We start from the raw sequence: 12,500 nt of genomic DNA on the forward strand, positions 1-12,500 counted from the left end.
TCTCCAGTTCTTCCACTCTTGTTTACCACAATCTTCAGGAATGTAAATATTTTCATGTACAGTACATGCAACTTAAGATATCGTCTTCTTTCATCGAGGAGAAAACTGAATGTTAAAGTTAACACCTGTGCATACTGATTGTGTGTGTGTGTGTGTATATGTGTGTTTGCGTTTGTTTGTGTGTGTGTGTGTGTGTGTGTACTGTGTGTGTGTGCGTCTGTTCGTGTCTCATCTTCTATACATTGGTTTGTATGTTTAATGTATTTGAGGTTATTTGTGTGTGTCTGTGTCTGTGTGAGAGAGGGTTTTATACCAGTGTTTCTCAACAGGGGTGCCGGGGCACCCTGGGGTGCCGCGGGCCCCCCTCAGGGGTGCCGCGGAAACGTGGCTGATAAATAAAATTATGTAATATAATACATATTTGTCTAAATTGATAAGTTAATGCTAGTCAGTGGAATCTTTCATCTGCCATTTACGCACAATAAAGTAAATATAGGTCGCCCCAGTCAGCTGCAACTTCGAACGTAGGTTGTGTGACGTCTCCAAATGTGTTACTTTTCTAAGCTTTTGTGGTATCGGATGCGATACCATGTTACGGCTTGTTGCTTTGGGGTGCCTTGAAATTTTTCATGACTTGAAAGGGTGCCTCGCCTAAAAAAAGGTTGAGAAACACTGTTTTACATGGATTGCGTGTGTGTGTGTGAGAGAGAGATGGAGAGGTCATGATAGTGTGTCAGTCTCAACTTCTCTCTTCTCCATTTTGAGACATTAGAGATTTATGTAAGTGTGCATTGAGTGTTTACTCTCTTCTCCTTCCTTTTGAGAAATTAGAGATCAATGTGACTGTGCGTGGAGTGTGTGTACTACTGCATCTCCTCTCCTCTCCTCTCCTCTCCTCTCCTCTCCTCTCCTCTCCTCTCCTCTCCTCTCCTCTCCTCTCCTCTCCTCTCCTCTCCTCTCCTCTCCTCTCCAGGTGCCTTATGTATATGAAATATAATGTATTATGTATATGAAATGCCTTACTGTATGTATATGAAATATAATGTATATTTCTAAACGTCTCCACTTTCTCCTCTCCTGTCTTCAGATCTCGGAGATCTACGTGAGTGGTGAGTCTGCGGACCTGACGGCCAAGGAGAAGCTGTTGCTATGGAGCCAGCAGGCCATCGAGAGCTACCCGGGCCTACGCTGCTCCAACTTCAGCTCCTGCTGGAGCGACGGACGCATGTTCAACGCACTGCTGCACAGATACAGGTACAGTGCACAAACAACACAACACACACAACACAAAATAATAGTATACACACACACACACACACACACACACACACACACACACACACACACACACACACACACACACACACATACACACACACACACACACACACACACACACACACACACACACACACACACACACACACACACCCATACAAATGTATTTATACACGCACTGCTGCACAGATCCAGGTAGTCACAAAGTGGGGATTAACATGAAAGCCCAGCCGCTAAGGGGGTCCCAGTGAGTCGGAAATGATGGGTTTATCTTTTTGGGGATCTGGAGTTATTTTCAGGGGCCCCAGGCATGGGTCCAGCTATTTCCCCCAGACTGTCTTGGGAACACACTCAGATCTATACTGTCAAACCAATACACATGCATTCATATATAGTATCCACACACAAAGGGACAGACACACACACTCGATCAAAAGGAGTATAGCAAAGGGCCTCGTAACAGTCTGTTACACTACAGCATTTGAGGTTTTCCAACATAAGATACCTTGCTGCTTTGGATAAAAGCATATTATGATTAGATATATTTGGGATTGTCACCTTTATTAACCAGACAGGATAGTTGAGAGACACATTAAATATGTGGTGAAAGAGAAGGGGGAAGGATCTGCAAAGGACCTCAGGTCGGTATTGAACCCGGGTCACTGGTGGAATGGTGCGTCTTGACTCATTGAGCCACCGCGTCCCCAAAAGCATTATAAGTGTAATGAAATGCATTGCGTTCAGTAATCACACATCCAATGTAGCCAACACCCACCTTTAACCCAACATTAATTCCATTGTCTCTGTGTGTGTCTTTGTGTCTCTGCTGCGCAGGCCCGACCTGATTGACATGGAGGTGGTCGCACGACAGAGTAGCCGTGACAACCTGGAGCAGGCCTTCGAGATCGCCGAGTCGCTCGGGGTGACCCGCCTGCTGGACCCAGAAGGTACTGCCCCTGTCCCACTGACACCACTCTGGCTTTGCTCCAGCACTTTATAGTGCCCCACAAAGCAAAAGGCAGTAACTACAGAGCTCTCAACTGAGTAAAACCATTTTGAGATGACCCTGTTGTCCAGCCTAAGTAGTTTTAGGTAGATTATTGACATGGAACAGTTTTGTTACTTAACACATATTATTAAATATTATCACATTCTTTGCCAATCAATAGTTTCATTTCACTTTGATGACACTTCACGTTTTGATGTAAAGTATTAGTTAAATCGAGAGAGATACTGGTGATGTGCAACTATGTGCATTGTATTGTGAATGTATGAGCTTACAAATTGTATGAGCTTTATTGGGTTTGTTTGTATCATGTGAAACTGCCTTTGCAATGATGATATTCATGGGTCTCACCCACCTTGACCGAGAAATGTGGGAAACACTACTGCTACTGTTTGATAATGATAGGAAAGACCAGAGGCGCTTTGAGATTTAAAAAAAGCAAAAAACAAAACAATGCATTTACTGTCATATGGCAAATCTATTTTAAAAACACCTCTACACAGTCTTAAGGCCCTTTGCGTTTTCTCACTGCTACTGTCTGTTTGGCATGAAGCCTAGAGTATAACCTCCTGGCTCGGCTCCACCTTGGACTCCTATTAGTTTTCTCAGGCATTCTCATTACTTAAAGGCAACTATGAAGTAATGTAGTGGCTTGCAAAAAAGCACTTAAGGTTTTTGACTTTTGCAGCAAATCATATTACATAGCGATAAGTAATTAGTTTAACTTTCAGGCAACCTTGGGCTTAACCTCGGTATTTACAGTAAACAAGATGGTTGATTTAGATCTTTAATTTGATCCTTTGTCAATCTCAAAGAGGGGACCACATCGAAGGAGGGAAATGTATTGCACATAGTATGGAATGTCCTTTTTGTGCACTCTGTAATCACAATGGAAAAAGGAACAATGTTTTACTTGAAGTTGTTGTACGATATGCTATTGTACATAAGGTAGAGGGAGTGGCTTTGCAATATACACCTTGTGTTGAGTCTGACTCTGAGGAAGATGCAGGTGCGTTATAACGTCAGTCACTGTGCACTAAAATAAAACAACTCTTAAAAAAAGTATGCTGAGTGCTCCAGTCATCTCTCAGTCTAGTCACTAAGAAGTAGCCCAGTCTGTCTTGATACTGCTGTCCTTGACTGAGCACTACAAGGGCTGAAGAGCAGACATCCTTTCTCTAAGTGCATTTTCCATCTCTGTCTCTCTCCAGATGTGGATGTGCCGTCTCCAGACGAGAAGTCGGTCATCACGTACGTGTCCTCCATCTACGACGCCTTCCCCAAGATCCCTGAGGGAGGAGAGGGCATCGCCGCACACGTGAGAAACCTGCACTTATCCCATCTCTTACTCCATCCTCTCCTTCACCTCACCTGTATACTGCATCTTACCATTTTTGTATCCGTTTATTTTCACTCTTGACAAGTAGTCCTACACGTAGTAGCACTCGTTAGACAACACCTGCCCCTAATCCATCTCTTACCCTTCCTCACCATCCCCGGCAGAGGTGTCAATGCTGAGTTCAGAAAGTTAAAATCCTGCCACAAATTTGCTCCAAGCTCTGAATCAGCTGATTGTAAATGAGTGCTCAAGACAAATGAAATGTATTCAGTGAAAGTCACCTGTGTTGGAAGGAAACAGTGGTAGGGTTTTTATTTCAGACACCTCTGCTCACCAGTGTACTGTATCTTACCATTTGTATTAATGTAGTAACAAGTAGTAACACAGGTGAGACCTGCTCTTAACCCCTTCTCTCCATTCCTGTCCTTCACCTCACCTGTGTATTGTCTTCCCATTCATATGTATCCATTTTCACCTGTAGTAGCTTCTGTCTTCTGTCAGTCTTTAGATCGGATGTGGATTTGACTGTCATTGGAAAGAAATGTCTAAAGCTCTCTCACCTTTGCTTATCTTACCACTTTCATTTGTCCTTTCCAATTTTCTTTTTTAAAGCAGAAAAGTTGTAGTTTCTGTATTCAGCTGCCCTACAATAAAACATACTGTGATTTACTAAAAAGCTTTCTTTGATCTGGGAATAGTTTGCATTTCCTCCAGCTGTTTCCTCTGTCTATTCAATTCCCATTACTGAGCGGGCTTACAGCCATCTTTTCATGTGCATTTTTACCATTCTTTGGCTGACTAGCCGTTTACATCACCTCTCCTAGCAATAGCCAAACTACCATGTATGGGCATAGCTGTTGTTGAATGAGCTCCACATCAACCCAGTCAAAATCTAGCAGCTGTGAAGCAAACCCAGACTATTCTACTCTTCCATTCTATTTCCTTATTCTCTTCCATTTATCTGTCTGTCCATTCTTTGCTGCTTTTCATCTTGTCTCTCTCTGTTTCAGTCTCTGAGTCATTCCCCTAGTAATTCTCCTCCACTCTCTGTGAGTCTGAGTCTGTCATCATTCCCTTTGCTCTTTTTTTTTTACTGTGTACCTATTTGAGCCTCTGACACATTCTCATTCTCTCCCCCCCTGTGTATTTCTCTGTCATCTCCTTTCTCTCCCTCTGTCTTTTTCTCTTTCTTTATCTCTCACTCCCTGTGTATGTGCATCTTTCTTTCTTTCTTTTTTTCGTTCTTTCTTTCTTTCTTTCTTTCTTTCTTTCTTTCTTTCTTTCTTTCTTTCTTTCTTTCTTTCTTTCTTTCTTTCTTTCTTTCTTTCTTTCTGTCTTTCTTTCTTTCTCTCTCTCTCTCTCTCTCTCTCTCTCTCTCTCTCTCTCTCTCTCTCTCTCTCTCTCTCTCTCTCTCTCTCTCTCTTCCCCCATCAGGATGTGGACCCGCGCTGGGCAGAGTACCAGTCTCGCTTCTCGTCATTGCTGCAGTGGACGCGCCAGCACACCAGCCTTATGGCCAACAAGAACTTCCCCCAGAACCCCGTCGAGCTCAAGGTCAGCTCAAGGGCGAACAGATGCACTACTAAGGACACACACACACATGCTTGCGCACATGCACACACAGAAATGAGTGATTAAGAGCACTTCCTACACATTTATCAAATATGTCCACTTGCACTTGGAAGCAATGTCCTCAAATGATAGATGGAGGGTCTTGCAAAAAAAGGACCCTTTGCAAAAATAGAAGCATTTTAAAGATTTAGGTAGACTGTGACATCACCTAATTGAGACCAAGGCATCTTTGACACAAGTGATTTCTTTCCATCATCTCCCATCTTGCTTTAAAATAACATTTAATTATGAAAATGAGTGCACCGGCCTTTTCTTTGAGCTGAGATCCAGTTTTTCACAGTATGAATATCAGTGGCCCGAGGTCTTGACTCCTTGGTCAGCGCCTTGTTCAGTCTGATGTGAAAACACAACGCTGTTTTAGCAAATGCTTTAGCAAATCTTTGAAGTTGCCACTGATCTTTATATAAAAAAAAATATGCTTCATGATTAAAGGGGTATGACACTATTTTTGGGGCTTAATACAGTTAAAATCGTTGGCTGGAGTTTATAAAGGTGGTAAAGTGTCTTATTTTTCATGTTAAGCGTTGTCTTGCTTTAAGACAAGTTAAAAGAGGGAATATGTCGCTAAGCTAGTGAAAGTCAATGGAGCCGTGTAGCATGCTACAATGCTACTACACGGATACACTGACTATCACTAGCTTAGCGACATATTCCCTCTTTTAACTTGTCTTTAAGCAAGACAGTGCTTAACATGAAAAATAAGACACTTTACCACTTTTATAAACACCAGCCAACGATTTTAACTGTAATAAGCCCCAAAATAGTGGCATACTCCTTTAAGGCTGCTCTATATACTGTACCTCTTCCTGCCAAACACCAGTTAAAAGGGATGTGATGGCCTGTTGTAATGAAACATTGACTGATCAGTATTTTTCTCTACCCCACAGGCACTTTACAATGAATACGTCCACTTCAAAGAGACAGAGATCCCGAACAAAGAACTGGAGAAGGGTCACATTGCACACCTCTACAAGCTGCTGGAGGTGAGTGATTGCAATGATAACACCAGTTAGGATAATGTGTGTGCCACTGAAACAGAGGAACACAAAGAAAATGGTGTGAATGTGTGAGAGAACAAAGGCAGAAAAAGGAGAGAAAGAGGGAGAGATGAACAGACGAGAGGCAGAAAGAAGAGGAGAGCAGAAGAAAGAGGAGAGAAAGATGGAAAGATGAGAAAATGGAGTGAGGAAGAGATGAGCGGAAAGGAGGAGAGAAGATGGAGAGAGGAGAGAAAGAGGGAGAAGCGAGTGTAAGAGAGGCAGAAACAGAACTGTGAGAAATGTGGAGAGAAGAGGGGGCAAGAGGAGATGATTGGAAGAGGCAGAAAGAGAGAGAGAGAGGGAGAGGGAGGGAGGGAGAGGGAGAGGGAGAGAGTAGAGGCAGGGCGACCTGGATTCAGGTGCCAAATTAAGCGTGTCCTCCACATCACATCACGGGACTCAGAGGAGCTGCTGATAGCAACCACACCACATAATGAAGGACACCAGACCTACACACACACACACACACACACACACACACACACACACAGGCACACACACACAGACACACACACACACACACACACACACACACACACACACACACACACACACACACACAATGCAAGCGAGCAAGAGAGAAAAGGAAAAGATGACAGGAATGCAATGCATGCCTCAAAGATGTCTGTTGGTGTGCGCGTGTTGTGCGCATCACCTAGAGCAACAACACAACACACTGCAGCAGTGAGAGAAAAGGCCAGGCCTTGTCAGAGGGTATGTGTGGGTGTATTTGTCTGCGTGTGTCATGGGATGAGACCAGGCGCAAACTCAAGACACTGAGCCTGGATTGTTCTGTTGCAGAGCCAGGAGCTATTTTTGGTGGCAGAAGAATGTTTCCTGTCTGGATGTCACCTGGGTCAACGTTTCTGTTGTTGCAGGGGCTGTTATCTTGTTTTTAACCCTGTAAGACACGACCCCTGCTGTAAATTAGGTGTTACCAAAATGGCAATGATGACCAAGTTGTAATGGCTTACCAAATGTCCTGTGTTCCTTCATAGTGGTGTAGTCAGAGATTCTTTAAGTATATAGAGATATGCCAATGTAATAGGTTGCTATGAGCACCTGACATGACCAGGTTCCGGTCTGCCTAAAAGGCCGTGTCATAATACTCCTAGCATTGAATAGAACAGTCCTTAGGTCTGCCTAGGTCTGCCTAAAGGGGGATTTCTCCCCACTCCCCCTTGCAATAATAGAACCCCGAAACAATGGGCCAATGGAACCTCTCTCTCTCTACTCTCTCTGGTGTAGTGCCTGCTATTGTAGTAATGGTTATTAGAGTGTTCCACTGGTGGAACGATGCACATTAACGAGCTACGGTGACAGGATACACAAGACACATACTTTATTTTTTACTGAATTTATGCTTGTGTTAACATTTGTTTGAAAAGAGTTGGGATTTTTTTCTGTCTGAGTGGTAGTGTGCGTGTATACTGTATGTGGCATGTGCTATTATGAATATTAGTTTGCTATTACTTAAATAAATGTATACTTGTAATACATCACTATCAGAGTTAAAACTAGGCAAACGGACATCTGCGTTCTGCCCCCAACTGTGTGAAAAGGCAGATCGATGAGTAGGTACTCCATTGATTCCAAACGAGAGAAATGAGTTAACATGATTTCGGTAATGTAATTTCGGTCAAGTAATGTATTGATATTGCATATTGATCTGCTCAGGTCACAGGTGCGGCAAGGGTTTGATCAATCTTTTGTTTCCCAATATGTATGTGTCGGTATCGCTGACTGGCCGTCTTCCTTTGGCATGCTAATGGCAACTGGTCTCGTCTTTTAAATGGATGGATTAAGTTTGGGAGATCTGTGACCCCAGGCACAATGTGGTGCCTGGCCTATACATCTTAAACTTCTTTTGTCTTCTGTCTTTTGTCTTTAGACATGCACATAAATGAGATCGACGAGCTGGCAAAAGAATGAAGGAATTCAGAATAAAATGTACCGAATTTGAGAAGAAAGAAATACACATAAACATACTGTAGCATCTGGACTTGACATGCTGCTCCTTTATTCCCTCCCTTTTAATATTGAGCAATGCAAAGTCAGAGAGTCTGGAGCTCGCACTCAAAAAAGACTTGAAAAGAGATGCCCAAATAAAGTGGGTTTTTAATGATCTCACAATATGCCGTGCAGTATTTACAAAGGTGCGCACCTTTGTAAATACTGCACGGCATATTGTGAGATCATTAAAAACCCACTTTATTTGGGCATCTCTTTTCAAGTCTTTTTTGAGTGCGAGCTCCAGACTCTCTGACTTTGCATTGCTCAATATTTCAAGCCAACGCACCACCACATAACTAAAGCCACATTGAAAGGCGCAGGCCCTCTTTTTGAAATTTTCTCCCTTTTAATATTACAATGGTTTTGGAAGGACACTCAGGCTCTGGAAGACACTCAGTCCCTGTGTCTACCCCAGGTGTGAGCATCTCTTAACCCCCTCTCCATCCACGGTGTGAATAGAGTTCAGGTGCATCAGGCTGCATCAGGGCTGCACTGTAACACCTTGGAGGAAGAGGGGGGCAAGCTAATCCTGGAGATGCTAACCTCTTTCTCTCCCCCCCCCCCTCCCTCCCCCTCTCTCTTTCCCTCTCCAAGGTGTGGATAGAGTTTGGCCGCATCAAGCTCCCCGCTGGGCTGCACCCTAATGACCTGGAGGAGGAGTGGGGTAAGCTGATCGTGGAGATGCTGGAGCGGGAGAAGGCCTTGCGGCCGGCCGTGGAGAGGCTGGAGCTGCTGCTGCAGGTGGCCAACAAGATCCAGAACGCCGCACTCGACTGCGAAGAGAAGCTCACGCACGCCAAGAACACGCTGCAGGCCGTGAGTATACAGAATTGGACATGCACATTCCCAAAGACAGCCACTCTAAAGCAGGCTGAGTCAAAGTTGAAATTGGCCAAGTAACAACTGACAGCAACAAGCATAAAAAGGACCACTGTATTGCTTTGCAGACAACCCTGAAAAGGGGCTGAATGTGCTAAATAGCGGACATTGCCTTTTATATGTGCCTTTTATTATAGCATTTCTCTGCGTCGTCATGTGTCTTTTCTACCTTCTACCTTTTCTACCATTTCTTCCTTTTTCTTACCGTACCTTCCATCTTAAATCGTGTTCACATTTTCCATTTTCCTCCTGCTTTCTCAATCATCAGTCTGTCCTTCTGGTCTGTCCTTCTTATTTGTTTCTCTCTCTCTTTAATTCTGTCACAATCTAATGTGACTGCCTCTGTCCTGTCTCTTAATGTCACTCTCTCTCTCATGTGTGGGTCTCTTATATCTGTCCCTGTGTGATGGGTCATGCCTTAGTTAGAGGGTAGCGGTTCGGTGCAGTGTCAGCAGCAGCTGGATGCTGTATCTACATCCAGGACTGTCCCTCATATCTGAGTCTTCTGTGTCTTCTGTGATAGGACATGTCTCAGCTGGAGAGTGGTGGCTCTGTGCGGTGTGAGCAGGAGTTGGCCATCTACATCCAGGACTGTGAGGCTCTGCTCAGGCAGCTGCAGCAGGACCTGAAGATCCTCCGAGACGAGAAATACTACCAGGTGGAGCAGCTGGCCTTCAGGTGAGACTAGACTGTGTGTGTGTGTGTGTGTGTGTGTGTGTGTGTGTGTGTGTGTGTGTGTGTGTGTGTGTGTGTGTGTGTGTGTGTGTGTGTGTGTGTGTGTGTGTGTGTGTGTGTGTGTATGTGTGAGTGTGTGTGTGTGTGTGTGTGTGTATTTGTGTGTGTGTGTGTGTGTGTATTTGTGTGTGTTTGTGTGTGGGTGGGTGGGTGGGTGGGTGGGGTGGGGTGTATTTGAGTGTGTGTGTGTGTGTGTGTGGGGGGGGGGGGGCTGTGTGCATGAGGGTGTGTGTGTGTGTGTATTTGCGTGTGTGTGTGTGCAGACATGCTCCAATGTCCAGGGAGTCAGTCATGGAATCAGAAGGCTACAGGTTCTAATCCATTGACTGAAAACTTCCCTGAGTAAGGAACTTACTGCCACGCTGCTCCAGGGCCTATAAACAATACCCTATTTACCCAAATAGCAGTAAATAGCTTTGGATAAAAGTGCCAAGTGTATCATATGTGTTTGTGCGCGTGTGTGTGTGAGGGTGGTTGATATAAAACAGGTCAGTGAGAATGTACCCTACAGACCCAGGCTTAATAGGTTTCCAAGGGGTTCGGGGGTCATGTGTTCTTAACGTCTTATGTTTTCAAGTTCTATGAAGCATTTAATTGTACCTCGATGAATAAGAGTAGATTAAAGCTTTGTGTGTGGGTGCGTGCATGAAAACATACATACGTGTGTGTGTGTGTGTGTGTGTGTGTGTGTGCGTGCGCTGCTTGTGTCTGGTTTAATGCCTGTGTTGCTGCTCTGCTTAACAGCAGAAAGAGTGTCTTTAATGGAGTGAAGGGAGTAAATGGGGGAATAAGGTTTTCTGCTTCTTCCCCACGTTAATGAGATCTGAGGTCACGGGGGCTCGTTAGCAAACCAACTCAAACCACAGACATCCCTTGCATGCTTTGCCTTTAATGCAGATGAATCACATAGTCTGCTGTGTCTCGTTGGTGTGAGTTGATCTCTTGGAATGTAGGATGTTGTTTCTCCTCATCCTCTGCATGAAACCACCGACTGTCCTCACACTGGAACGGTTCCTCAGGGGTTTATTTATTCACAACTTGCAATTAAGCCTGCTGTGCGAATGTGCCTCGCTTGGCTTAGTTAGCCTGTCTTTTTGCCCTACATATGGACTCACTTACATGTAAACATGTTCAAGGCCCTTTAATCTATTTACCCAAGAATTTAGATACATATCCGCACTCCCAAACTTCTGCATGCAGGAGGAGCGATGATGTAATACCAGTGAAATATTGTGTGAATGAACCTGTCTCTTCCCCATGCAGAATATTATGTTAAAAGGAACTGAGATGTTAACATGTTAAGTCAACACAGGGCAGCCATGTCTTTGTGGTCAAGGAGTTGGTCTGGATCAGGGGGTTGCAGGTTCAAATCCCTACCCTTACCAGTAGTTGGCTAAAATGTCCTTAATCAAGGCACCTAACCCTGCAGTGCTCCAGGGTCTATAACCAATACTCTATAACAGTGTTTCCCAACCTTTTTTGTCTCGCGTACCCCCAAAGCCATTTTGTTGTACCATGAGTACCCCCTAACCCATGTTCTATATCTCTTCCTCTATCTCAGTGTGACTATGCTCCATACGTTGGTTATTATTATATTTTTTCAAGTACCCCCTGCAGTGTGCTCGTGTACCCCTAGGGGTACACGTACCCCTGGTTGGGAAACACTGCTCTATAATAAGGGCATGTCTCTTTGGATAATAAAGCCTTAGCTAGATGTAATGTTAATGTAATGAAATGCAGTGTGTTAGCATTATGGGAGCGTCACCTTCCACACACCACTGTCTCTTCTCCAATACAGGGTACCAAGTCTACAAAAGCTTCGATGTGCAGTTGATTGAGTGCAATAATTAAAATATATATATATATATATATTAAAATATATATATATAATAATATACTGTTCTTGGTGTGAAACAGCCTTTCCTCTCTCCTCCCCATACAACACATGTGTCTGCAGGATGGGTTGTAATGAAGAAGTCATAAAAACTATAAGCGTTCTTGTGGTAAAGTTGAAATGTCCCCTTACACTCTGTCTCGTCCCCCACAGGATATCGGGTCTGCAGGAGGAGCTGGTCTCCCTGCGCCTGCAGTGTGCCAGCGTCTACAGGAAGGGCCACTTCTCCGCGGGCATCTTGCCCGGCGAGGCGCCACTCCAGAGCCGCTCGGCCAGGGACTCCATCTCATTGGCCGGCCAGACGTTGCTAGGCGCCGCCGCTGTGGGCGTGGCCAGCCTCCTCCGTCGGCCAACGAGCCGGCAGGAGCTGGTGGCCATGTCGTCGTCGGAGGACGAGGGAAGCCTGAGGTTCATCTACGAGCTGCTGGGATGGGTGGAGGAGACACAGGTGTGGAGGAGTTAAAGCAGCACTATGCAGTTTTCATCTTTGGTTGCCCTACAGAGAGTTGGAAATGTTGGAGAGTTGGACATGTCACTCCAAAAGAACTACAGCACAGAGAGATGGGGGTGACTCCTGTGATTTGAGTGGTTATAGCCTCTGTGCATTGAGTGTTTATTATAGTCCATGTTGGGTGGCAAAGCAAATTCTCAAGGTGCCCATGACCCTGCTATGAATTTTAAACA

The 12,500-nt window shown here is 44.6% G+C and overlaps 1 protein-coding gene across 19 annotated transcripts in view; it reads left to right on the plus strand.

Moving 5' to 3' along the window:
• The window catches only part of macf1a (microtubule actin crosslinking factor 1a), a 328,092-nt gene that overhangs the window by 149,626 nt on the left and 165,966 nt on the right, over positions 1-12,500 (plus strand). For 13 of the 19 annotated variants that reach the window (XM_063185302.1, XM_063185304.1, XM_063185308.1 and 10 more), the window contains 9 exons: positions 1,088-1,254; positions 2,113-2,225; positions 3,496-3,602; positions 4,634-4,672; positions 5,058-5,177; positions 6,143-6,238; positions 8,903-9,124; positions 9,711-9,865; positions 11,970-12,264. In XM_063185302.1, coding sequence (XP_063041372.1) covers positions 1,088-1,254; positions 2,113-2,225; positions 3,496-3,602; positions 4,634-4,672; positions 5,058-5,177; positions 6,143-6,238; positions 8,903-9,124; positions 9,711-9,865; positions 11,970-12,264 — 1,314 coding nt within the window. The remainder of the gene's footprint in view (positions 1-1,087; positions 1,255-2,112; positions 2,226-3,495; positions 3,603-4,633; positions 4,673-5,057; positions 5,178-6,142; positions 6,239-8,902; positions 9,125-9,710; positions 9,866-11,969; positions 12,265-12,500) is intronic. The other 6 variants (XM_063185303.1, XM_063185307.1, XM_063185310.1 and 3 more) reach the window with 1 other exon arrangement.

The sequence above is a fragment of the Engraulis encrasicolus genome, chromosome 20 (genome assembly GCF_034702125.1).
Source record: "Engraulis encrasicolus isolate BLACKSEA-1 chromosome 20, IST_EnEncr_1.0, whole genome shotgun sequence".
NCBI classification, from domain to species: Eukaryota; Metazoa; Chordata; class Actinopteri; order Clupeiformes; family Engraulidae; genus Engraulis; species Engraulis encrasicolus.